The sequence below is a fragment of the Falco naumanni genome, chromosome Z, assembly GCF_017639655.2.
Source record: "Falco naumanni isolate bFalNau1 chromosome Z, bFalNau1.pat, whole genome shotgun sequence".
Lineage (NCBI taxonomy): Eukaryota > Metazoa > Chordata > Aves > Falconiformes > Falconidae > Falco > Falco naumanni.
The window spans coordinates 76,293,656-76,320,793 of NC_054080.1; the positions used below are offsets into that span (position 1 = coordinate 76,293,656).

The following is a 27,138-nucleotide window of genomic DNA, read 5'->3' on the forward strand; positions in this document are numbered from 1 at the left end:
AGAGCAGCACCATAGGTAGAGAGCAGCTCTAATCTGGAGACAGTACAGGCTTCTAGCACCATGCCCAGGTGTACTAATTCACCTATTTGATCCTAGCTTGATTGACATTTGCTTGTTGACTACTGTACAGTGCAGGCACACACCTAGGTTCAAACTATGTATTAAGGTTTTGAGCTGCACCTAAAAGCAATCAGAAGCCACTGCAGACCACAGATGCTTCAACAGTTTCTTCTTAAAAATATGACTGCTTTCTGTACCAATCACAGCATAGCATCAAGCCCACTGCAGTTGCTGTGGACAATTTGAAAATATGGAGCAATCATCACCTGTTTCTGTCCTATAAATATGAAAACAACAACACCAAATAGAAGAGAAAGGGACCTTATTTGCTTCCACAAGACTGATTTCCTTTCTCTGGTGATCTCATGTAGTGGTTGGTCAAAGTAGTTACAGTATCACACAAATGAGACAGGTTCAGGAATATTTCACCTAGTTGTCTGTTCCTTGCCTAATGTTGGGGATAATCCAATGCCAGAACTAGAGGAGCTGTCCATGTGTCCTTTCTTTCATGGGGGCTGTGGGACACTGGAGTTGTTGGTGCCAAATACAGAAGCTGTGAGTCAGTTGGGAGCAGTGGGATTTGAATTGGGCGCCATACTTATCTCACAAAGCGGATATACTGGGTGCAGTCTAACACTCACAATCAGCTGAGTGATGCCTGGGGTGAGGCGGGGGCCTCACAGCCCCGTCTTGCTTGAGTAAAGCCAGAAAGACCTCCATACTTCTGTACCAAATCCTCCATCCTGTGTTGAAACACTGGGCTCCACTGGCCTTCCAGAACTGACAATCCTTGCTGAGGGCCAGTTGGCACACAATGATTGACTCCGTCCCACCTCACCATGAGTATCAATCTGGCATTTAGAATCCTCTGTTTTGAGGACGAGAATTCCAACTAGTGGACAGGTTGATAAGCCTGGATCTCTCCCCTCCAGGCAGGGATGCCTCTTTGGCAAAACTTGTGCCTCTGACTATGATGGATGTTACCCAGGAAAGTCTTGTTAACACAAGCACTGAACTCTTACCTCAAGCTCAATTTTTGCAGTGCATTTATGAACAGCAATTCTGAATTTGTTGTATCTGTCACCTTAATAAATCATACATTTTTTCAACTTTGTGAAAGTGTTTCAGTGAAAGTCCTTGAGAGGGCTCTGACAGGCAAGCATTGACTCTGATAAGTAGTTGTACATATAATCCTTTAGACCTACACTGTTGACCAAGTTTGAGACTAGGATTGGAACTAGCCACACCTAGACTCTCTGAGAAGGAGTTTAGAAACCAAGGGGGTCCTTTCTGATCCTCATGACTCAACAGGAGGGCTCTTCCCCCCACTTAGCCATGTGCCAGACTCATACACATAATGCAACAGGGCATAACCCTTCCAAGGGAGAAGTGGGCAGCAAAGCCGTCGTTCCACCCTCTCTCCGCGGCAGCCAGTGTTGCTAGCTGTACATGCTAGCAGGAGAAGGTTGCTTCAGGGTGTCCTGGTTTCAGCTGGGATAGAGTTAATTTTCTTCTTAGTAGCTGGCGCAGTGCTGTGTTTTGGATTTGGTGTGAGAACAGTGTTGACAGGACACTGATGTTTTTGGTGATTGCTGAGTAATATTCATAGTAAGTCAAGGACTTTTCAGTTTCTCAGGCCCTGCCAGTGAGAGGGCTGGAGTGGCACAGGCGACTGGGAGGGAACACAGCCAGGACAGGTGACCCAAACTAGTCAAAGGGGTATTCCATACCATATGATGCCATGCTGAGTATATATAAGCTAGGGGAAGAAGAATGAGGGAGGGGACATTAGGCATTATAGCATTTGTCTTTCCAACTAACCATTATGCATGATGGAGCCCTACTTTCCCGGAGATGGCTGAACACCTGCCTAACGATGGAAAGCAGTAAATTAATTCCTTTGCTTGCATGCACAGCTTTTGCTTTACTTATTAAATTGTTCTTATCTCAACACTTGAGTTTTACATGCTTTTCTAATTCTCCACTCCATCCCTCCAGGTGAGGGGGGAGTGAGCGATGGCTACGTGGTACTTAGTTACCGGCTGGGGTTAAACTATGACACAGGGTAATGCAGTGTGTGCTCTTCACACAAAAATGTGAAGGTGTGACTCTTGGATGTTTCCTGGAAGTCTTTGATGCACCTTCCCCAGCTCACTCCACCCTCCCCTGCTCACTCCTACTCATCATGAATAGAGCTCTTGTCAGTGATTTCACAAAGCACATTTCTGAGCTCTTCTAGAATTCAAGCAACTGAATCTTGATGTGAGGATACTGAGGCATGACTGTCTTACAGACTGAGTAAAGCATTGCCTTTTATTCTTTGACCACCACAGAATCAAAAAGTTACCACCTGAGATTAGCTGCACTAATTACGTTCACTGTCAAGATTTTATTGAGTAATTGTTACATCCTATTTCTGAATAAATACGTCGATGCTTTTAGACTTTTACCCTCTGCAAAAGAACCTTTAGGAACCATTGGCAGTAAGTATGTAACAACAAAAAGCCACATTAAAAGGAAATTTACCTGGTTATAAATCAAAGGAAAACACAAAAACACTTAATTGAAAAAAATCTCATCCTGATTTTACAGGTCATCGCACACTTACTTTAAAGCTGTATCTGACGATATTCTGTGGAGCATGGGGATTATTAGCTGTCAGGATACGTGTAAATTCCTCTTTTAATTCCTTTGGAATGGAAACAAAATAATATTGTAAATAAGGTCCACTATGAATACAATGTGCAGCATACACAAATCACCAGGTTTATGCTCAATTCTATGATGTTCAGTTCACTGCAGTTACCTCATGTGCAGCTGATGCCTCTACAAGAACAATGCTTGGAGCCAAGCTAGCTCAGAGGAGAATCCAGAACAGTCATTCTGCTTCCTACCATAGTATTTCAATGGGCTTTCTTGATTTCTTTAGCTGGCATGTTAATTCTTACCTAAGCTATGGTAGCAATTAAAAAATTCTAGCTGCATTCTAAAAGGCAAGAAGCACAACCTGTGTCTTGAAACATAAATGGTCCAAAAATAGAGTAAACAATAAGCTCAGTAGCCGTGCTTCCAGGACCAACCAGTGGAAACAAAAACACTACTGGTGTTAACTGTTTTCACTGCCTGTGTCAGGGGAAGTAAGTATAGCTTCCCTTTGAGAGATACTTGGAGGACAGGGAGAAATGCTAGAGTTTTAGAAGACATTGAGAAGAGAGAGACAACTGCAGTTGGAAGGGTGACCGACTGCAATCCTACTAAACCAAGCTGAAAATAAATGGCCTTAAAACTGTAGGACACCTCCCTGTCCTGTGTATCACACCGAGGCACGTGAAAAGCTCAGGGCTGCCTCTGGGGTCCTCCTTATTGGAGTGAAGCCTTGGCCCCATTCCCCTCATGGATCAACTCCACGTAGTTACATTGTCTTAAGCCCAGAACTGTGTTTCAAAGCACGTTCTCCCTGTTCTGCAGCTGACAGCCATTTCAGTTTATGCTGCAGACACTGCTTTAGCAAGTACTGGAGTTTTACTCTTGCAGAACTTTCTCCAAAACAAACAGGTAAGAGGTAGGCTTTGGTTTACAGTTTCGTACACATCTCATGACAACTACAGGCACTGTTTTACTCACAGCTTCAGTCAGCTCCAGTTGATCTGGGGGTTTAACTAGAGTCTTTGCTGCTGCCCATTCATCTAACCCCTCTCCCACTTCAGTGGAGACATCTTCATCCTAGCACAGGAATGACAAACCCATTAGTGCACCAAGACTGTGACTGCTTTGCTCCCTCCCAAAGTAGCATTTCTGCAGTCATGGGGCAAGGAGTTGAAAACAGTGTTCCCCCTTCTACCTCTGCTTTGAGCACAGCAGATAAACCCAAACGGCAGGCCCAAATCTGAAGACTGTTGAATGTGCACACACTTGCCAGCAAGGGTTCAGTAGGTCAGAGGAGCTGCTGTCTGAAGATAATTTCTGGCCGGTAATGAAACTGGAGTAACTCCAGTAACAAAAACTCAAGTAATTCTACTTCAATTTCAGTTTAAAGGTTGGCAATTCTGTTTCTTTTGGCTATGTAACACCAAAATGAGTCATACTTTAGGACTACTCAAGGGCACAAGTCAAAGACTTGCAATAACTTCTGAAGTGCTGTTCTATAAGCTACCTTTAGAAATTAGTTCAAGGTACAAAGCTGCAGGGATGTAGCTCCTGGAGGAATGTTAACCATTTTCTTGCAAAGGCCAGCAGTTTGCATTCTCCCAGCACAGAGAGCTGTTCTCTTTGGGCTGAGCACAGGTTGATGTCATGATATCATTAACAAGAAAATGCTTCACTGCAGGGACAATTTTCAATTAATTGTCATTACAAATACACTGCCATAATATACAGTTGCTGATTAAAGTGTTTAACTGCTCCCGGCAAAATTTCTCCCTCAGTTTGAAATGTATAATGGATTGATTTAAAATAAATCAATCATTCTTTTAAATACAGTTCTCTCAGGTCTGCTAAACTTTATGGCCATACAGAGCTGCTGAGGAGTCCAGGGTATAACTGAAAGCTGGCTGCAGGTACAGAGACTGGACCCAGCAAACCTTTGCTATCTGCAGAGTGCCACAAAAGTGAAAAGCACAATGCTGTTTAAAAATATGCAGTGGCTGAAAGTAACAGAGAATCCTGCATATGCCAGGCACCTAGGAAAAGATACAGGCTGCAGCCTTTTCCTTCCCCCAAGGGAGCGGTTATGAGGCAAGCTTCAAGGAAGGCCAGGTGCTCTGATATACAAAAGACCAATGCGGCAGAACACTTGTGATTTAATGCTCCCTGCACATACACCTGCTTGTAGGACATTTGTCATACTCAGGTTCAATGCCAATTAGTTCAGTGGGTGATTTCCTTAGTGAGTCAAATTAAAAGTGTTGTTGGTTTAACATTTTTATTTATGTTTATGATTTAAAACTAAATAGCTTTTCACTTTTAAAGGGTCAAAAGAAACAAGACTGTGATTTGTCCTAAGAAAGTGAAGAGCTGTTTACCACCATGACTGTTTAAAGGCATGTAAACTGTCCTTCCATCTACGTCAATGGGCTAAATAAAAGGAAAGGAGATTAAGTCAAGGTATTCTAAGTATTTATTTGCCCATAATAAAAACATTATCATGAGGCTAACAGTCAAGAAGTTTAGGCTACTTTCACTAATGCTTGCATTTCTCTGTTAATTAAGTGAATATGGGCTGTTTTGAATTTTCTAAACCAAGCAGGCATTTTTCTCACAGTCTACGTCAGCTTATATTTTGGAATTTACAACCCAGACATTTTATTTTAATCTTTCGTATTGCATTTTACCTAAATTGTGCCCTTGCTTTAGCTGCCATTTTTATTCTAACCTGCTAGTGTAATTCCCTTCTCAGTGGAAATCTAGAGCAGCCCTTTACTGCTAAATCAATAGAAATGTTACCAATTCCATAAAACAAACCATTGTTCAGACTGAATCCACTTTGCACCTCACAGATAAAGATGGAAAAAACATTTTTTAAGACTCACGGATTTGTGGATCTTACCCGTTTTTTAGATACAGCTTTAGGTGGCCTTAGTGGTACTGTCTTTCCTCCTGAAGGTCCACTTTGGCCCTGAAGCGAGAACATACCCAATGTAAACCTTCTAAACCTTGTTTCCTAATTTAACCAAAACAGAGTAAAAATTGAATGTGCTTATTAATGCTTGCTCCAATGGTTTGTTTCAAAAGCTGAATATAGCAGTGTTTTGTCTATAAATCACTTGAATGAAAGGCAATCACTTTCACAATACAAGACAGCAGTTTATCAGCATGAAGAAACACTGGGTTCTAACCTTCTTACTACCTGTGATACAACTAAAAGTCATTCTCATGGGATTCTAGTGCATTACTCAAACACACAGAAAGGCTGTTCTTGGCCCAAATGCTCTCATGTGACAGTAAGCCTGAAGACAGCAGATCAATACCTACAAAGCCACGAGTGTTGAGAAAACATGGAAAACACTGATAAGTAGCTGGGAAGTTAACTACTGCCAGCCTGTCCAAGCACATCATAGAACAGAAATTTTTTTACGACAGGCTTTAAGGAAAACAATGAAATAATTACTGACAGGGAGCCTTACAGAGTATATCTAAGGGAGATTACCCAAAGGTTAAGGAATAACAGAAGGGCACCAGTGCCAAAGCTTTATGAAAACTTTACAGAAAGTGAGAGAAGAAATGAAGAGGATCCTTTCAAGAAGATGCTGAGGAACAGTCAAGACTTAGAACCCAGAAGGCAGAAGGGAGAGAGAGCTGATAAATCAAACAAAGGAGACAACATTAGAAATCTTGGCAAGAACAGTTTCAGGATGGATCCCAGATAACACTGGATGGGATGGATGGAAAAAGCAGAGGAGTTACTTGGAAAAAGTAAAGAAAAGAAGGGGATCCTACAGAAGAGGGAAGGAAAGTAAACGGGTGGGAGAGCAAGCTCCCATGGGTTTACCGATATTCTTTAGAAGAACATTAGGGTGTGCCTTTCAGCTCAGATTAAAGGTCCGCCTAGCCAAGTATCTCTCTCTAACAGTATTCAAAAGAAGGTATCTATGGAGCTTTCTCCAGGATATCCTCTCAGCTTGACATATGGACTTGGAAACATAAATGCTATCCTTTTTATTTCGTATCAGTGAACCTTTTTCTCCATAAATGTATTCAGCCATTTTGGAATCCATGTGCCTTTTTAGCACATGCAACTTCCACAGCAAGGACTCCCATGGTACAACTACATGCTAAAGCAAAGAACTGCTGCTCGCTTTTCAAGTCTGCCACTTGCTGCTTCCATCTGCTTTTCCTAGTCCTTCTACAGAAAAGCCCAGCTTTATTACATTATCTATTGTTCATCTCCTTTCCCATACCTCTTAGGAACACCTTAAGGAGCACGAGTCTCTACAGAGATTCTAGGCTCCTCTCATGATTCCCCTTCATTATGAAAATTAAATATCCATTTCTACCATCTGCTTCCTATGTATTAAACAATTAAGCAGCCATAATGACTTTGACCCAGTATCCCCAAGCGTTGTTTCTAAAGCCCCATTACTTGTTAAGACTTGACAATAAGAATTCAGAAAAGAAACCTTTTCAGAAAAGAAACCTTTTCAGAAAGGAACAAACTGTAGCAGAGATGCGAGGCTGAGTCTTTCAGTGTTGTTTCTGTTTGTACAAGCTAAGCTATGTAAAACTGTTGTTACAACAAGGCATCAGGGATTATTTTTATTCCAGAAGATACATATTAAAAGAGAAGAAACATGAGCAGACTGATACATTTTTATGCTTAGAAAATGTGCCTCACTTTGAAATACAAATTTTTATGACTCAAGTGGAGAAAATAAAGAGTTACGACATTTCCTTTAAAATCCCACAGTGGGCTGGTAGCAAAGCGGAGCAGAGAGCCTAGGAGCCCCAGCACCACAACACGACTGAGACCACTGGATTACGCAGCTGGCCTGTCTCCCTCATGTCATTGCTCGGCAATGGGCAACAGAGCATCCTATGCTACAAGCACCATGCTACATATTAATTAGATGTGATTTAAACTACAACATTTAAAACAGATTTTCAGAGCAGAATTTTACTCAGATCCAAACAAAAATCAAAGTCTTAATTTTAAACATGAAACAAAGCTTACGCAATATTAGCCTTTGTAAATGAGTCTATGAAAGCATTTATCCAGCAGCAAAGGCATTGACAAGGCAATCTGAGGGTAATTGGTTCTGGCAGTTGCACAGATTTCAGTTAACATAATCCAAAGAGACACCTGTGAATAAATATCTGCAACTGTATTAAAATCCAAAAGTGACACTGAAAAAAAGCTAGAGTGCACTGGAAGGAAGCAGCACAATCCCTGCCCTGCTCCCCACACCTTAAAGCATTTGTAGGGTAGAGCATGAGCAATTTTTCTAATTAGCCAGGGGCCTATGGCTAATTTTCTTTATTTCTTTTGTTTCTATACAGTATCATCATGGTTTTACAACTGCTACTTAATTATATAGTACAGGCCTGGTATGACAGAGAGGCCCTGAGGAGACCTAGGATGTGGGAGAGCAGAGTAAGGCAAGGAATGATAAGAGATGGGGTGCAGGCTTGACATTAGAGACCCCACAGCTGTAAACATCTCACCACTGGCCAGTTAGAGAAATGCAGACCTGCAAACAGGGGAACTGGACAAAACTGGGTTTAGGAGTAACAAAGAAAAGAGAATAGCAGTACCTAGCATACTTAAGAAGTATCATCTACAGTAGCATCAGGTGTAATGTGGAACACCAGACCAATGAAGAAAGTGAAATGTGAAAGTATGTTAGCTAACATATGGAAGAAACTCCCAAGTGGGTCCTAGAGTGGAGAAGAAACCATCAACATGGACATCTTATCCTTCCGAGCGAAAGACCCCAGATGCTGACAACTTGCTGTAACATTCCCACCAACACCACCATTGACAGCAAAATGAAACCATTAATCTTGGAAAACAAGAGGACCAGAAGAAGGGTGATCACAATACCAGAAAAGGAGTAGACACTGAGAAGCTTGCATGCAACAATTTTAACTGCATTGTTATTATTAGTAATGATATTTTTTTTTACACAGAAGTACTTCTTATTTTCTGTAATAATCACATCTGGTCTGATGATAATGTTTAGACTAAGATTTCAGTAACACTAACATTAAATTCTCAGCTATATAAATAAGATGTCCTTCTTCTTTGCCCATAAACAAGATTTTGAGTGTAACAAAGTTTACAAACTACTTTAAAAAAGAACCAGGCTCTGAATGTCTTAATTTTGATCCCATGCACGTTTTTACCCTTCATCAAAGTGTAGCTGGATGTACACTCAGTTGTGTAGAACTGGGAGAAGATGTTCAAGGGAGGGATCTCATTGCATCAGTTGGTGGGATTTACCACCCTTCTCCATTTGCCTCATTCTTACTTTACTGACCGAATCTACTGCCTAACTGTGGCAGCTTGTTTCAGAGCTCCCTGGAAAATAAGCAAAGCTGTTCCCCACAACAGAGAGCAAGAACATGACTGGCAGGACAGTTACAAAATTTCACTTATTATCACTGGTATTTTAAACTAAAAAATCTCTAGCTGCCTGCTCCAACCTGAACAGTTATGGCTGCTTGGCTGTCACACAAATCCTTGGCCAAGTATGGACACAGCCCACTCCAGAAGTGTGCAAAACCTGAAGAGGAAAGATAGGAGCCAGCACACACCGATCGATGTAGGCCCTGGGCTCTCTTCCATATGTGCTCCACAAAGACAGGACAGCCATACCTGGAGCAAATGAGCACAGGCTTATCTGGCAGGTAGTAGTAGAGTCCAGGAAGGTGTTGGTCCTTAGTTTATTCCAGGGTCCTTCAGAAAAACTCTTGTCTCCTGCCTAAATAAATCATCTCTCACAGCAGAGACCTACTTCAACAACAACGAAAGTTGAGTATCTTATTTGTTGGATTTCATGGACTTTGGCCACTGAAGGTAAAGACTGCAACTCTACTTGATGCAATACTCCACAGAGGACAATATAAAAAGCAGAGGGCAGAGTTCGGGATGCAAGATCATTCCCATGGGGATGTGCTGCTGCAGCCTGTGCTGTGGAAGGTCCATCTCAAAGTACCTAAAACTGTTGAAATCCAGCTGGAAGGTGACACAAACATGAAGAGATCAGATGAGATCCTAGCATTTTGGCAACATCAGCAGTAGGCAACACTCATCAAAACTAGCAGATCTGTTTAAAACTATTACAAGAAGCAAGATGGGGAGCAAACTTGGCTCAGTCAAGGATACAAAATCTTTTACATCACATCAGATTCAGATAATAGCACAAAGTCTAATGCTGTGCCACTTGCTGAAAAAGTCCTGATACTCCTTTTTTTTTGGTGTACCTGTGCTTTGTCCTTTTTCTACTTGTTTCGCAAGCTCATGCTCCGTGTAAATCTTTCCAAAGCCAGCACACTGTCCTTCTTCACACCTTTCCTTAAAACTCCTCTCTGCCATATTAGCTGTAAAGAGTCCTCAACAGCAACCAGGTAGCTGGCGTCCTGCCACCACAGCTCGGAATGATGGCCATTGCTTACTCATTCTTATTTTTACTGTATCTATGTGTTACCCATAAACTATTATTTAAAATTTAATCCTTTTGTTCTGACAGCTATTTCTTTGTTCCACACTGCAGTGTTTGTACAACAGGGTAGAGGTCTCAAATGCATCCACAATAGAAATAAAAAATAAAACTATAACTACATATCAACATAATGATTGTATATTCACTAGCAAGATGCTCATGACAGTGACTGACCTTCATACAGATCTCTAAAATTCAAGCACATTTTTGTTGTTATATAATTAGCTACAGAAAAAACCAATTGGAAGTTAACAGACTATTATTAGCATCTCAAAAAGAAGCATTCAGAAGTTAGAAAATACGAGAATTATTCACCCCATTGGGCACAGGCATTATGATACACAGCTTAACTCCACAATTACACACTTCGTTTTTTGTAGCTTCCTTGCCTCACTTGAGCAGTCCCAGACTTACAAGCATGGACAGAGCTCAGACAGCAAGTTGCTACTAGTGTTTTGGTTTATGTTGTTCAGCATCTAAAGTCTTTTTTTTTAGACATAGCCTAAGTCAGACAGCCAGCAAAGGACACTTCAATCCAAACAATTACATTTTAGCAAACTCTAAACAAACTGAAGATGGTCTTGCTATAGAAAAAGTAAATAGTCTTCCTAAATCTTCCTAATAAATGGTGCTACTATTCCTGCCTTTAATAATAATAATAATTAACAAGAAAAGGAATGTGAATAATTATAAGGAAATTATATTAGGAAAAAAGACACATTGTTGCCAGGGGACTAAGGAAAGGGTAGGAGGCGTTAAGGAGTTATGAGGTGTTTCTCACCTCCAGGTCACCATCATAACTCTGACCACCCTGGGAGGTGCTCCACTGCTACAGCAAAAAATGCCCGAGTGAGAATTTATGCATGCTAAACGTGTTTTACTCTGATGACTGTCTTACATTAAATAAACAGATTACCATAGTTCCCACAGTGAAAAGATACTAAAAGCCCATAACAGGCATCAAGAATATAGAAATATAGAATATAGAAACTCAAGTGACTTTTTTTCTGGACCTTTCTTTCAGGATGTGTTTATGATAGCAGCACCTAGATATTCCTGCCTGGCCCAGACATTGACTAAGCTACACAACAAATTGACTATTGGCTACAGGAAAGATAGTGTAATCCAACGGGATGACACAGATCAAGAGAGGAAACAGCTGAAAAGTGATGCTTTAAATGCCACGTAATTTTCCTTTCCCTTGCCACAGCTCCTTCTAACACAGCCAATCATCAAGAGTTACATCACAGACAATCAGAGTTGCAAACAGATGCAAAATCAAGTCCTTCAGCAGGAAGTTTTCCTGTTGCTGACCTATCCAACAAGCATTTATAATGGTATTTTAAGGTAGAATGGGTTGTCTCCAAATGAAATTCCTCTAAATATTTTTTTGTTTGAGTTTTGAAACTGGAAAACTAAAATAAGAAGAAACTACTGGCTATTTTCAAAAGGACATTACTGTAAATGAAAAAAAGCACTACCAAGGTGGCATTTCATAACAGCTGTCTTACTTCTGCTCCCAGAAACATGTAATCGGAGGGAAAGCATCAAAGAGATGCAATCCCTGTGGAAGTTTAGCCCTCAGCACCCTAGTAACATGTTTCCAGCTTGGCCTGCAATGAGGAAAACAAAGATCAACACTCAACCATCCATTCAAGTCTTGTCCTTGCTTATTCTATCCAACAGTGATTATTACTCTCACTTTGTGTTGGCAAATGTGACAGCCGTCAGTTGCTGATCTGAGACTCATTAACTGAATTTATACAAAATAGACAGGACTGTTAGTACCTGTCTTCTTGATTAGGAAAAGCTCTGAAGCTTTTACCAAGCCCTGGAACAATCATGTCTGGGTCTTTCTTAACAGCTATTTTCTATGGCCTTACTTTTCAACTATTTCATCCTCCGCTGCAGAAAACATCTGACTTGTCAGTGGCAATGCTTAAGTAAATTATCTTGGTGTTCTAAGAAGCAGAGATGTACTCTCAAAAGCAAGCATTCATTTAAGAACGAGGCTGAATCCCAGATTTTTGACTGCAGAAATCCTTCAGGAAAAAATGTATCCATTCCTCACATTCAGATGCAAGGCCTGCCCTGACTAACTGAGTAGGAGACGCAATGATGCTACTACATGTGCTGTCCTGCCATCCAGGGTGAGGTTCCTTACTATATCCTACAGCCTTGTCTGGGTGGTACATCCATCTCCTATAGTGTCAGATTAAACTGCCCCTTCCGGACTAGCTTTTGCAGCTGGTCATTCCATGGTGAGAAACCACACACAGCACTATACAGTAACTCCTTGAGTAACATGAAATTTCTCCCTGTGCTTAAAGCAGGAGGTAGGCTGAGTAGATCTGGATTTGCAGATCCAGCCTAAAATACCAGAAAACTCTGAGGCAGGGAACATGCAGGTTGATTAGTTTGCAAAACTGCACTGTCAATTCCTATTTTCCAAGGGCTGAAAATCGATTACATGCTAATGAAACACCCATCAGGGCAATGACAAACTAGACTACTTTTTTTAAGATCATTACAGAGACATTCCTGCAGTCTTTCTGCTTCCCATGCTAGCTGTCACCATAAAACAGTCAGATTACAAGGCTGAGCAATCACAGACTGCTCTGGCTAAGTTCACTTCCTGAGCAAAGGCATCACTCCCCGTTCCTCTGAAGCACCCCTAGAGGCCAACGTGCAATCTGAAAAAAAGAGAGAACGCAGCTGCTTGTAGAATTTCTGTGACAGACACATTGTAAGAGCTAAGCTTCACATGTCTGTAAAACCATTCCATAATTTCCTGGTAGTTTTTTATGCATGTTTTGAATATTTAGAAGACTCCACAGCAAACCACTGCTTGGCACAAGGAGCAGAAAAGCACATAATGGAAACAAGGCCAAAGGAAGCAAAGTGACTTCTAGCCTGCCTGCAGCAGGCATCCATTTACACACGCTAGGGATGCCAATTTAGGAGCTATTTGCCAATACATTTGGTAATATGTTTTCTGAGAGACACTAAATTGAGTGTTTATTTTATATTCCATGATTTGTTTAATGCACGTTTAAGAGCTAATAAACACCTTAAAAGCCTTTGCTGGCAAAGGAGTACAGCATGCCTTGATTGTTGACTGTGTTTGGGGACGGGGGTCTCTTTTCTTTCTCTTTGACAGCTTGCTGAATATCAAAGAAGCTGCTTACATGTCAGTGGGTGCAAGACCATGGGTCAAGTGTACCAAGAAATGCCTCACTCTCCAAACTCAGACGCTTTCTTAACACTGCATAAGTGACCTGCTGCTGATAGTGGGATTGATCCTAAATGATAAGAGCTCTCAGTCTGGTTTGGTACACTGTAAGTGCAAAGGAGTGTATGCAATGAGAGTTAAGAAACCATAACCAAATCTTGCTTCTCCTTGGGGTGGGTTCAGCCACAGAGGTACACAGCAGCACAGGGTGCTCTCCACTCTTCACACAAGGCTTTTCCTTGAGCTAAAAAGCAAAGACATGGAAATCTGGAACCAACACTTCCAACGGCACACCTGATAACCATGTTTAAAATAACAATCTCAAAATTGTTGGAGACTTTCTTTCACCACCCAGGACCATGCATGGGACTGACACCAGGCTAATGTGCACATGACACACAGGTCAGCATTTTTAGATAATACTACTCTTTTGAGTTTCCCATTTGTCACACTCAAGACCTCATTTTCTTGAGAACCTAATTCTCATTTTCTTGAGAACCTAATTCTTCCATTCCCTCCAGTCTGATGCAGGGATGTTGGCTTATGCCTTTCTATAATTCCACAGCTTCCCAAAATGCTGTGGAGCTCAATTGCACATACCACGTTTCAGATCTGAAAGGAAGGATGTTATTGAAGCACAGAACATACATAAGTATTATTATTTACAAAACACCCAGACATACTCAATTATTTTAAGACTTCAAACACTGAAACACATTTCTTATTAATGTACACAAAACACAGAAGAGCCTAAAGATGCTTCTAATTAAGGCTCAGTTCAAGTCAGACAATTCGTCTGGAAGGTCACAGCTTTCACCTCTGATGGTCAACTGGACTTCAAGACATTTTCACCCAGGAATATGGGAGATTTCTTTCAAAGAAAAAGACAAAGACATCAGGTGGCTGGAGATTGAACTAGAGGCTGAAGTCACCCAGACTTCAAAAGAAAAAAAGTGAAACAAAGCAAGAAACTCATGTCAGAGAAGGGCAGATACAAGACAGGCACAGAAGAAAGGCAGGCAACCACCACCTCTAAAGGAAAAGAAGAAGAGTAAAAGAAGACTTGATCACAAAGCACTTGAACAACACACAGCCATGAAAGCAGGGGAAGGGCTGGAAGTGACACGTGGTAAAAGGGAAGGACCTGGTAGTGTTCAGGTAACTATTTCAGCTTTGTGAACAATCTTGGGAAGAAAATTTTCAAAGGGAAAGCAGTCAGCAATGAAAAATCTAGGAAGCAGAGCAGAACAAAAGCAATATATAGGAAACAGAGGAATGAAAAGCACAGGGACAGATGAAAAGAGTACAGTACTACTAAAGAATTTACAATGAAATGGACAAGGGAGAACAGCCTAGGGAAATGGTGCTCAGCAGAAAAGCCAGCATCACTGGCAAGTAGCAGGCTTGTCTTCTGCCAGTGAATGTGTATTATTGTTATTAGTGTTTTACAATTTTAGCATAAACATCTTGTTATCTAGGACTGGATGTGTTTTTTGGTTCTGAGCTAGTGTCCTCTGCAAACTTTATAAAGCCCTTTGTAACTTGATACTTAACTAGTATTTCTCAGTAGAAGACTAGGAATGTGACAGTGATCCTCTCTTACTCTTGCCTACTCTAGAGCCCACAAACCCTCCTACTATGTGTGCAGAAATACCCAGATGACTCCCAGAAACTTCAGGGGCCATGAGGAACTGTTTCGGTACTTCTCTGGATTTCAAGTTCCAACCCTTGGTTGCGGGAGCAGGGAAATGTGATCGGGTTCTGCAAAATCAGCTCACACTTAGTGGAGTTTATTATCTCAGGCTTCAGAAGTTGCATAGGTGTGTACAGTCTATACAGCTGTGGTGTGGATAAACCACAGACAAGATGAAACACCTTGGGTAACTGAATGGGGATCAGACTATCAGCAAGGATTGCCGTTCCCTCACTGAAAGAACTCCTACTGTCCAGACCCTGTCACAGATCACTGGGGATTGCCCAGGGATCTCTGCTGCCACCCCACAGCTCTGGACCATCACGTTGGTCCCTTTTTTGCTCCTGCTTTTCTTGATCAGTTATGGCTTTCTAGCACATGTTCCAGACTGAGGAAGCAGGCTGCTTGTTCTCAGTCACTTCTGGGCCACCTGTGCTAACTCCCTTCCCTCCACCCCAAAGATCAAATACATTGGGGTTGATTTAAACCCGTTATTAAAAGGGTTTTATCAGCCAGGTCATCTTCTGCTTTTAAATAAAACGCTTTGATGGTCCAGTAGTACATGAAATCCAGGAACAATTCTGACTGAACTCTTCATCCTGCAAGGGGATGCACACAAACACGCCCATGCAGAGCACGAAGGCATACAGTGAGGTCTCGCAGACACATATCTACCCACACCACTGCTCCCAGAGTAGGGTTAGCCATGAAGGTTAGCAGATGACTTCACTGCATTGTCTGAACTGAGTGGATACCAAAGAGTAAAACAATAAGAAAGTTATGAAACATATAGCTAGATATAGTTGAAAAAATGTTGTAAATTTTTTTAAACAAGCATTTGAATCTGTCTGCCCAGTGTCCCTGAGAGATTCCCTGGCAGTCTGGGGACACCTCAACCAATTAAATCCTGCTTTTGAAGGGATGTGTCATATGCTGTAACAGTGATGAAATGGCATGACAATGATGTCCGAGGACTTTGTAGCCTCACAGGGTTGCAACAGTACAGTGACACAGTGTGGGGCACTGCAGCTTTGAGACTTGCTGGTTTGCCTGAATAAGGTGTGTAGAAATTACATAGAACATGAACCCTGCCACTGGCAGGGTGGTGACATGCCTCTGTGCAGGGACAGAGCGATGCAGCATGATGTAACCACGAAGTAAGCAGTGCTAAGAGGGGCTGTGCTAGGCCCCTCAGTGTGTCACCGAGCCTTGTGGGGTGACAGCTCTGCGGGATACCTTGAAGGGTAATGAGCTGGGCTACACATGATGATGTAATGTGTGGTGGCTCTGGGAACAGCATTGCCGTTGTGGGCCTGGTATCACTGTGTGACACCGTGGCGTCCACTCAGAATAGGAGCTGACGGCGGCAGAGTCGGAGCGGGACTACAGGGCGACGTTCCCTCGTGCGAACCGCCATCTGCCGCTGCACGAGGCACGGCAGTGACGCCATTAGGGGGGTGACGTCACGGCGCCGGTCTCTGATGACGTCACCACGGCGCTGTCACGGGAGCGCGGCGCCGCCCTGCTACGACGCCCGCTGGGGACAAGCCCTTACCTGCCGGTGCCTGTCGCCCGCCTTGGCCGGCATGGCGGCTGCTCCAGCGGCTGGCTGCCGCCGGCCGCTCCTCACGACGGGCCCGCACCCTCCCCGCCACCGGCCGGCCGGAAGTTGATAGCGGTAACCCTGGCAACGCGCCGGAAGCGGCGCGCGGCCAATCCGACCACTGAACGCCGTCGGCCCTGGCTATTCCCTCTTCCCCCCTGCCCCTAAGTGCCCCGCCTCCCCCCGGGAGAGAGAATGGTACGTCCCAGCGGCGGCAGGGCGGGGGCCGCGGGGAACCGAGCATCCGGGTCCCGTAGCTATTGACAATGGCCCCGCCCACTTTATGAATATGCAGATGTGGGGCGGGCGGTGGCGGCCGGACCCGGAAGCGGCGCGGCTGAGTCACCTCGGCAGCGAGCGCTGGCGGCGATGAGGCAGCAGCAGCGGCGGGCGGCGGCGTTGTCGTCCTTCGGTGCCTGAGGAGCCTCCCAGCGCCCGGCCGCCCGCCCTTCCTCCCTCCTGCCCGCCCGCCCGCGCCGCGCCCCAGCCCCGCCGCCACCATGATGGAGGAGATAGACCGGTTCCAGGTGCCCGCCGTGCGTGCCGAGATGCAGCCGCTGGTGAGGGGCGGGCGGGCGGGGCTGCGTGTCCCTGGGAGCCGCCGCCTCACCGGGGCAACGGGTGTCGGTGCTGCGGGGGCGGCGGGGCTGAGGCTGGGCCCGCGCGCCGCGACCGTTATGTAACGGCCGGCCCCTCAGTGCAGCGGCCGGCCCCGCTGGGCCCCGCGGCCGTGCCCAGCGGCGGCTGCTGTGTCATGTCGGGGCGCCGGTGGTCGCGGCTGCCCGCCCGCCCCTTCCGTCCTGCCCCCCTCCTCCTCGTCCGCCTCCCCCGGCGGCTCTCCGGGCGCCCGCGGGGAGGGCGGGGGCGGGCGGCAGCGGCTCCGCTCCTGCCTTGGTGGGAGCGCCGGCTCTCCAAATGCAGCGGTGGCCCGGAGCATCCCGGCCTGGCTGGCGCTTGGGGCGGGCGTTTCCCGCCGCCTCGGCCGATGAGCTCCGGCACCGGGCACTGGAGCGCCCCGGGGAGGGGTGGGAAGCGGCAGTGAGGTGGGGGAGCCTGGCCGGGGAAGCACGGGGCTGAAGACGCTGAGGGCTGGTGGGGCTTTAGTCGGCTTTTACAAAATAGGTGAGCTGTGGGGGAGGGACTGGGCAGTGTTCGTGCGCAGCCCGGTCTGGGAGCAGCGGGAGCCGTGCTCCCCAGGGACCGGGTGGCTGCACGGGGTGGGTGTGGAATACGCGTGGAGCGAAGCTGCAGGGCCTTCCCCGTGGCTGGTTTAATAGCCATTGCTCTCAGTGCAGAGCTGCTGGTAGGTGCTCATCGTGTGCAAAGTCAGGTGTTTTGCAAAGGAACATCTCTGTCAAATCAGTTTTGCTCACATGAAATTCTTTATGTAAGAAAAGCAACCTGTGAGGGTTCATTTCCCACCCTTCTCCATGCCAGGGCACGTGTACTTCATATCAGGATGTTTTTTCACTTCACAGACAATTATGCTCAATTAATGAGCTCTGAAGAGGTTGACATAATGGTTACACTGCTGCATGGGACCCTGGGGAATCTTTGCAGAGAAGGAGGTATACAGCCTCGGGGGACTTTGTGGCTGCGTAAATGGGCAGGTAGAGTGGTCCTGGGCTTTTGGTAGCTTCTGAAATGACACTTACGAAGGAAGGCTAGGTGGCTGACAGCCATGGGAGATGCTAGATCTTCACCAAATACTCCAATACTTCATATAAGCATGTAGCTGCTTTGCTTTGATGCTACAGGCTTGCTTGTGTACGTGTTGTGCCCCAGCTGCGTGCCACAGAACACTTGAATGCATTTGTCCATTTCTGTTTCACATGGGAGAGGTTCTCTTCTGTGTTCCTCTCCCCTTGCTCCCATCTACCTCGCTCTCTGCTTGTAAGGTGTGGTGTTATGTGTAACCTGGGACCTGTTAAAATACAGTTCGCTTTGGCCTTAAAGTGAAATCTGGGTCACAGGCTGAGGAACGCATGTTGATTCCCTTTGGCACCTGGAGTAAGCAAATTCCATCTTGGTGTCTGGTAGTGTGAGATGAGGATATGAAATGTTTGGAGAGGTGGAAGGAACTTAAATGCTTGCACTGATCCTTTTGACAGCAGGTGAGGATAGGGTATTGGCAGGTTCATGTTAGCACTGAAGATGCTACTGAGATTTCGAGTGTATCAAATTGTACATTATTTAGAGTAGATATACCAATCCTTGGTTTCTTGTTGCAGCTAGTTTTTGCGAAAAATTGAGAACACAGTAATTGTCTTGTGAACAGAGATTCTCTGTGAAGGTCTACAAACTCAGATTACCCCTCAATGGCAAGAAAAACACTTTTTTTGGTGATGGGATTGTTGACAAAATATGAAAATACTTTTAGCTTATGTTTTGTTGTTTGGTTCTTTAGCTTCCAACCTTTGTGGTAGGGAAGAAAACTAACTGTACAAGCTGATACGGACTTGTTACATGCCCATTTGTGTGTACTTTTGTGGAGCAAAGGCAACAGATGTGGCAGTGGGCATAGCAGAGAGATCAGCAAGTTTGGAAAAGCAGTTGGCAGACAGAAAATACTCCTAAGTATCTTCTAGAAACCCTGTGATAGTAGTGGAGGAGTGGAATTGGCACATGCATGCATGTTTGCGTGGAAATGGAGTGAACAGAATCCAAAGAGGTTGTCTGGTCCAACCCAGCTGTCTCAGGATAGGATGGTATATTGTGCAGTGGCAATAGTAAGGTTAGGAAGCAGGTTTCCTTCCCTTCTTCAGCAACCAAGAATTAGGAAAGTTGCACGAAGGGCTTTAACACTTACATTAGAAGAATACTCTGAACCTGTGCTTCAGGGTTTCAGTTGATTTTTAACTAGTGGAGCTCATAGCAAAACTTTGTGTACATGAGGAGGCAGTTGCTGTGACTGGGTGTGTAGGATTCTTCCATGAGTCTGGAAATGCTGGCATTGGGCTCTGCAGTGGACAGAACAAGTCGTTTCCAGTGGTTTCCTCTGCTTTGTGCCATTGGTATGTGGCTTGCAAGAGTCCTTGCAGTTCAGATGCCAGCTTATTGTAAACCAGAGTTTATCATACTAGTTTGCTTGGATAACATGGTTCTGGGCAGTACTGCTGCTTTGTTCTATTACAGTTAATGTTTCTCCCTTCCTGTTCATCCTGAACTTTAAAGGTGTGGTGGTTTAACCCCAGCTGGCAGCTGAGCCCCGCACAGCTGCTCAGTTACTTCTCCTATGTCAGGATGGGGGAGAGAGTTGGAAAGGTAAAAGGGAGAAAACTCATGGGTTGAAATTAAGACAGTTTAATAGGTAAAGCAAAAGCCGTGCATGCAAGCAAAGCAAAACAAGGAATTCGTTCACTACTTCTCGTCAGCAGGCAGGTGTTCAGCCATCGCCAGGACAGCCGGGCTCCATCATCTGTAATGGTTACTTGGGAAGACAAATGCCATAATGCTGAATGTCCCCTGATTCCTCCTTCTTCTCCTAGCTCTATATGCTGAGCATGATGTCATATGGTCTGGAATATCCCTTGGGTCATTTGGGGTCAGCTCTCCCAGCTGCGTCTCCTCCCAGCTTCTTCTGCACCCCCAGCCTACTTGCTGGTGGCGTGGGGTGAGAGGCAGAAAAGGCCCTGACACTGTCTAAGCGCTGCTCAGTGATAAATAAAGCATCCCTGTGTTCTTTACAAATCCAACCCATAGCCCCGTACTAGCTTCTGTGGAGAAAACTTACCTCCATCACAGCCAAAACCAGCATAAAACCACAGAATAACCTTAGCATCTCAGGACTTCGTGTTTCCTCTACCCATTATAAAAGCTTTCAGTTCCACCTGGTCTCAAGGAGAGATGAGGCTAGTGTCTTTTCCACATCCAAAGGGCTGAGGTAGAAGTTAGGACCCATCTGGAAAACAACGAGTCATACTATTAAAAAAAAAAAGTGTTGAAACGTGATACCCTGCTGAAAGCAGATGGGGAAGAGAAGGCCCCTTGCTTAATTTGAAGTGCATACTCTATATGAAATGTTTTTTCATCCTGTTCAGGCTGGAGGGTTTCCTAGGAGACCGCTGTTCCCTCTGAATCTGGCCAGTACCTGGCAGTGTGGAAGGGTCCTGAAGTGAGATTTGTGAAGCTAGGCTTTGCTCAAAATGCTTAAAAACTTTGTGGTGTTGACCAGCATGTATTCTTTTGAATATCTTTTTAATCTGTGTAGACAAACTGTCATCTTAGCTGTTGATGTTTTTATGCTGAACTCCAGGATGACTGCCAGTGATCTGCCTAGAAACCATCATGACAGGCAGGCCTGCCTATCTGCTAATCTTCAAAATTAAAAGATGGGTATAGCTGTTAAATGCTGAAGGGAAGCCATTCTTAGAGGGTAGTCTGAAGCCTTTCTGAGTCCCTCAGCCTCCAAACCTACCACTGATACTGGCACTATTGATCAGCTGTCTGTCAGGGATGGTAGTACAGTGATGTCTGGTGTCTGCTGAGATTACATCCTGACAATAACCAGTGTTGTATTTACTGAGCAGGAACGGAGAACCTGACACATCCATGACTTTTTGCAAAAGTAACTTCTTTAAGGCTCAAATGTGTCTGGTGGGGGAACCTTCTCTCTTTGACAGCCTTGTCCAGCCAAGGGCTGTGTTGCCATCTCATTGCAAGGCCAAGGGCAGCACTTAACTAGTATAGACTGGAGCTGTGTGGAGAACTACTTGCTTTGACAAAGCCTGCAAATTTCTTTCTGCTAATATAAAGTTGGATAGGGGTTATGTCTGCAGGCTGCACGTTGGCCAGCTCTGTGACCTCCTACCCTTCACATCAGGTGGAGTGATGTGAAGTTAAGAAGGTGGGCAAGTCATTTCCTCCTCTCTCCAGCCTGTTTAGATAAGCACTGAGGAGTCAAGGAAGCGCTTTTGACTCTGCTTGACCTCTGCAAATGTGTTCTGAGAACTGCTGTGTGGTGAAACAGATCCAAGTAAAGGTTCAGTGTGTGATTTCATGAGAAGGAGTTGTTGTGGGCTAATGAACAGGATGGCATACAGACCCTTGTTAAACATAGACAGGTTGTAGGATGGGATGAGGCCCAGTGTTTCACATCTTTGCAAGATGCATTACTCTGTGTATTTTGATACTGTAGCACAGTTCTGTACATAGTCATTGTGGAAGGGAGGAAAGGCTGGTAGCTGGCCCTTGGTCACATTCATGTGGTGCCTTCCCATGAAAATGGGATGGTCTGTTCTGGTCCCCGTTTCCTATTGTGGATACTGGTGGCTCTTGGCTTCCATCTCAAAGATGCCTGCCTCTTCAAATTAATATAAACTCATTTACAAGGAGGGTTCTTTACTCTTAATGCTTAGTATCATGTCTTCCCTATCAACATGATGCAAGCTTACCTGTGGAAACTCTGTTCCATTTTGCTTCTATTTGATTCCAGCTCAACTTGTCACGATCCTTCTGCACTCACAAAAAGGGCTTTCTTTGTTAGCTGCTGGGTAGTAGACTAGTTTCAGGTAAAGTCAAAGTAAAGTTCCAAACTTTGCAGAGAGATACGATGTGGTGAGGCCTGAAATTTGTGATTTCTGAGACACTTACGCGTGGTCAGTAGCTATCTTGGTTGATGGGGTTGGTATTTGATGTGTTAATTTCCATCTAGACAATTATTAACAGTGTGGTGTTGTGGTAATTGGCGTTGGTTTGTTTTCTCTTAAGTTTTTTGTCTGAATGGTTTTCTAACATAATTCTCATTACAGAGGTAGATATTAAAGGGAGAGGGAGATTAAAGGACACTTGCACAGTGAGGGTGCTGCAGAGAAAAATAATTAAAATATTCTTCGTAACAGGAATGGGGGAGCCTGTAATTATAAGTAGACCCATCTTTTCTTTAGCACTGGAGCCTCACTGCATGCTCTCCCTGTGATTTAGAAGTCTGTGGTTTGTGTTGTTAGCTAAACTCTTGCAAAATCCTTGATACTGTTGTTAAAATGAAACATACTGAGCACAATGCAGTGGGGTTGTATCTTGAATTCTGCTATATGAATTATGAATATATATCTTGAATTCGGGTATATGAAACCTGCCTGTGTCTCTAGAATACATCAAGCACTGGCTGGCATATGATGGCAAACTGACAGGTAACAGTGTTGGATCACATGTTGCTCCTATACACTGATGCAGGCGGTTTCTGTTCTTAGCACAGAAATGGAAGTAGAGTAAAAACGCTCTTGCCCACATGGCAGCAGTATGATTTTTCTGACGAAAAAGCACCTGTCAAAGTGGAGCAGCTTCAGAGGAGCTTTGATACAAACTCCTGAGACTTCGGCTTGCTTCCTGAAAGTGGCAGCTGGAATGCAGTATTTTAGTTTCCCAGTTCTCAGACCACATGAAAAAAAGGGAGTTCTTTCCAACGAAATTGTGCTGATGGTTCTTATATCTCTTTCTGAAGCATTGTGGCCAGGCTGATTTCTTGCAGATGTTTGCCAGGCCTTGGCACCTTGGGCTGGTAGCTCTAGTTGTGATTACGACAGCCAACATCAGGATTTTGCTTAGCCACACGTCCTACAGTGATGCTGTTGGCTTTTTAGCTGAGATGCCAAATCTATGTTCATCCTGGAGGTGTTAAATTTTGAGAAGCTATGAACATACAGAAGATACATTTCTATACAGCTGGGGTTTTTTTAACATTAGAAGGGAAAACCAGAAAAGAAAAAATATTATCTACTGGATGCTTAGTTTCTAAAAAAAGAACTATAATTTTAGTCAGTGGACAGTATGAGTACTCAGCATGCTTATAAAACCTGCATTCTTTAGTTTTTGAAATCATTTACTATCTCATCCTAGGAAAGTTGTGCTGTGTGTTAAGATCTCTTTTTGTCTGTTGTCCCTAAAATTGGGGAAAATGTAAAAATGGAGAACCAAAAGTAACAAAGAAGGAAAAAGAACGGTTATACCTGTAGGGCTTAGAAATAGTACGTTAATCTAACATTAGGTCTCTATTGCAGATACACAAGAAACCCATCTTTCCTGAAGGAAAAAACTTCTAAAATGAAAATGTCATCCCTGTGTATATTCATTGTAATGTAGCCCAGAGGTTACACAACTATACGTTTTGTAAATGCTTACAGTACATGAGATTTGTAATGTCTCAGTACTATGGGTTCTGGAATAGCAGCACTACCTGAAACAGAACTTTTAGTTATACAGCCTGTTTTGATTTGCTTCAGTGTCATCTATAGCAGTAATCTAAAGATTACCTCCATTAATACTTCAGTTCATTGATGTTCTGTCCTGTGCTCTCCCTGTTATGTATCAGGCCTTTGGTGCAGAGGTACAGGAGCATTTTTATCGCCACCCCAGGCCAGGCTGAAATTCCAAGGGTGAGCCAGCACAGGCTCCCAAATGGCTGTGGTAAGGGATGTGGCTGATGTAGCTGGGGATGATCTGTCAGGACACAGGATTGTGTTCTGACTGGCACTGTCTCTGCAGGCATGCTGTTTCTTCTTCTCTGCTTCTTTGTACAAGCTCTGACTGCAGTTGTTCATGTTTGGAAATCTCTTCTTGAGTAAAGCAAGGTGTTTAAAAAGAGGCACTGAACTCTATGAAGTATTAAACCTGCACAGTACCCTCCTGGGATTCTTCCATAACTCACAAGAGCTTGTTATCAGTAGCTTGGTATGAGTATCTACTCGGACACCATTTTCTGCTACTGATAGCTGCATACTCTCCTGCCAGTAGGTAGTGGCAGGTCTGTAAAGAGTTGGACAAGATGAGCAAGATGGCCTCAGGTGAGGGAGGAGAACAACACATGCCTTTAATTCTGCAAGCCTTCAATGAAGGAAGGCCATCAGCTTACCAAGGGGCTGTAGTGCATATGTGGCCTCTCTAGAGTTACATCTTCCTTGCTATGAAACTGAAGACTGAACTTAATAAGAAAAGAGGGGGAGACCCCAGCATTGGTTTGATCTGTGGGACAGAGGATTAAATGTAGAGTCAGTCAAGTCACGATGGCATGCCTGTTTTCCAGACATTTTAAGGCCTTGGCGGAGTATTGGTCTTTTGGCTTCTACGCAGATCAATTACCTGTCACTTTCCACAGGCAGGAATTTGTGCTTTCTTCTCACACTTGCACATGCTATATGTCTTCAATGAAGTCTTCTGCCATTTTGACGATAAGGTTATTCTGTATCTGTCACTATAAAATTGATGTTGTGGTGATGCAGCCACTTGCAACTAGTAAATTCGTCAGTTCCAGCTCAAACCTTGTGTAGTCTCCCTGACCATTATTCTTTCTGAGGTTTGAAGTATAATTTTGTGCCATGGATCAGTGTCCATTTTGTAGTTTGCATTAGAAATCAAGCACTTGCTTTGTTGGTTTGATTCTAAGGATGGTGAGTTGAAGTGAGTGAAATTGTAGGTGGAAATTTTCTTCGTTTTGAAGAGTACCTGCTAGGGAATCTGCTCAGCTTTTGGACACAGTTAACACAGATTCACAAGATAGCAAGGCTTATCAGTTTGGGATGCTTCTTTGCAAAGAAATACTCTTAAATGCATGCAGAGTATACTGGCTGCACCCCAGCTGCTTTACTAGGTGAGCTGCGGAGTCATCTTAGTTGTGGACTGAGAAAAGTTTGTTATTTTTGGTAGTAAAGCTGAAGGTAACACATACTGCTTTTGTTGAGAAGAGTTGGCTCTCTAAATATGGCTAAGACCTTATTTCCTATACAGATGGGCTAAGGGAGAATGTTATTTGTTATGTCTTAAGCTATTCCAACTGTACTGGCAATTTGTCTAATGGAGATGCAGCCTCTGCCTGTGAACAAGTTATTTTGCTAGGACATATTTAAATTCTTCCTGATCTTCATTAAGTTCTACTGCATAGCTGCAGCTTTATTATAGCTGTTGGCATGTTATCTGTGTAGACTTGGTGGAGAAAATGTGTCAATAAAGGTGTAGTATTAGGTCAGGCTATCCAATAACTAGCTACCAAGTAACTCCTGTGTCCTGGCACCATCTGCCTGCCAGAGCGTATTGTTTAGGCTGCATGCAGTGCTGGAGTGGGTAGCACTAACCTCATCACCAGTCTGCAACCTTCCTGCATATGCTTCCCAAAGTTTGCTTCCAGAATAGACTTTGAGCTCTTCCGTTGAGCTTCTGTTTCTTTCAGCATCCAGGACCATCAGACATGAATCATTCCTCCTTGGGCATGGTACAGTGTCCTGCCTCGTGCTTGTCTAACACTTTCTTTTCAGTGTCCTTACTGAGCTAAGATGCATTAATATGAGCAGCTGACCTTCTGGGATCTGCAGCAGTCTAATAAATCCTGTAGACAGTTTCTTTTCCTAAGCCAAGCATAGCAGCAGTATTCTAATGTCACAGTTTCTCTGTCTTGTGGGTTTTACTCACTGTGTGGGAATGTGGATTAGTGATTTAGTACACCCATATTCAAATAAACTGTTTACTTAAGTTATGTCTTGTTGCAGGTTTTTGTATGTGGCCCCAGGTGAAAGGAAATCTTGGTTCCTGTCTCAATGCCAGAGATGCTTATACTAACCTAATTATTTGTTCCTCCCCTACCTGGCAGTGAGTATGGGGCATGGTTGTGTCTGTCTGTTCACCAAGTTCACCAAAAGCATTGGAAGAGCTTTTGAGTTGGGATGAGATAGTGTGCTTTGGTGGCCTCTCCTGCCTTTCTCTTTAACAGTTGGCAAGTAGAAGATCTTTTTTTCTGTTGGACCAAGTATCTTTAGCTTCTTTAAATGCAGTTACTTTTGTGTCTTCATCATTTCACTCCTATGGACAGTTGTGTAAGAAAACGTGAGAATTTTTTGTGTCCCTGTGTGCACCTGTGATGGTATTCTCAGACTTAAAGGTACTGTGACTTCCTTTTTTCCTTCAAAGGGAGAAAGTACTGCAGTCCCTGCAGAAAAGCACACTGGCAGTGTATTGTGCTACTTAAGTTGGTTAGACTCATGTTTGTAAATCAGAAGAGGTTAATTTATGCTTGCCTAAGCTCTTTTGTTAGTATTGTTTAAATCGCATTCCCAGAGGGTGAACTGTGTTGGTTTGACTCTTTGGCTGATGTACCAGCCTTACAGCAGACTAGGACAAGGGAAGCACATGAGACTTCCCACATTTTGAACGAAGCTAGTTCTAGGAAGGCAACTTCTTGGAGCATGTTGGAGTGTGCATGTCTAATACCTGTTAGAGATGCGGAGGTAAGAGATTCAAATCCACTCTTGCTCAGCCTCCCCGTTCTGCTGAATTGCTAGCCAAGTTTCTTACTGAAATGACTATTGCTGTCTTGCTCTGTAGTGGTATGAGATATTCTTAGAGGTCACCAAACCTTTTTTAACAAAAAACCCCAGAAATCCCAAAACCAGTTATACATACACGTCAC

General features: G+C 43.9%; 2 protein-coding genes across 8 annotated transcripts in view; one reads left to right on the forward strand and one right to left on the reverse strand.

Moving 5' to 3' along the window:
• The window catches only part of DNAI1 (dynein axonemal intermediate chain 1), a 151,051-nt gene extending 134,213 nt beyond the window's left edge, over nt 1-16,838 (reverse strand). Inside the window, exons 1-4 of one of the 3 annotated variants that reach the window (XM_040580430.1) lie at nt 16,698-16,838; nt 5,606-5,674; nt 3,685-3,783; nt 2,669-2,749 (exon numbers count right to left, since the gene is read on the reverse strand). In XM_040580430.1, coding sequence (XP_040436364.1) covers nt 2,669-2,749; nt 3,685-3,783; nt 5,606-5,674; nt 16,698-16,730 — 282 coding nt within the window. In that variant the 5' untranslated portion in view covers nt 16,731-16,838. The remainder of the gene's footprint in view (nt 1-2,668; nt 2,750-3,684; nt 3,784-5,605; nt 5,675-16,697) is intronic. The other 2 variants (XM_040580431.1, XM_040580433.1) reach the window with 2 other exon arrangements.
• Nucleotides 16,839-17,066: 228 nt separating this feature from the next.
• FAM219A (family with sequence similarity 219 member A) overlaps nt 17,067-27,138 on the forward strand; it is a 103,327-nt gene continuing 93,255 nt past the window's right edge. For 4 of the 5 annotated variants that reach the window (XM_040579440.1, XM_040579441.1, XM_040579444.1 and 1 more), the window contains exon 1: nt 17,067-17,305. In XM_040579440.1, the coding sequence (XP_040435374.1) occupies nt 17,246-17,305 (60 nt within the window). In that variant the 5' untranslated portion in view covers nt 17,067-17,245. The remainder of the gene's footprint in view (nt 17,306-27,138) is intronic. The other variant, XM_040579442.1, reaches the window with a different exon arrangement.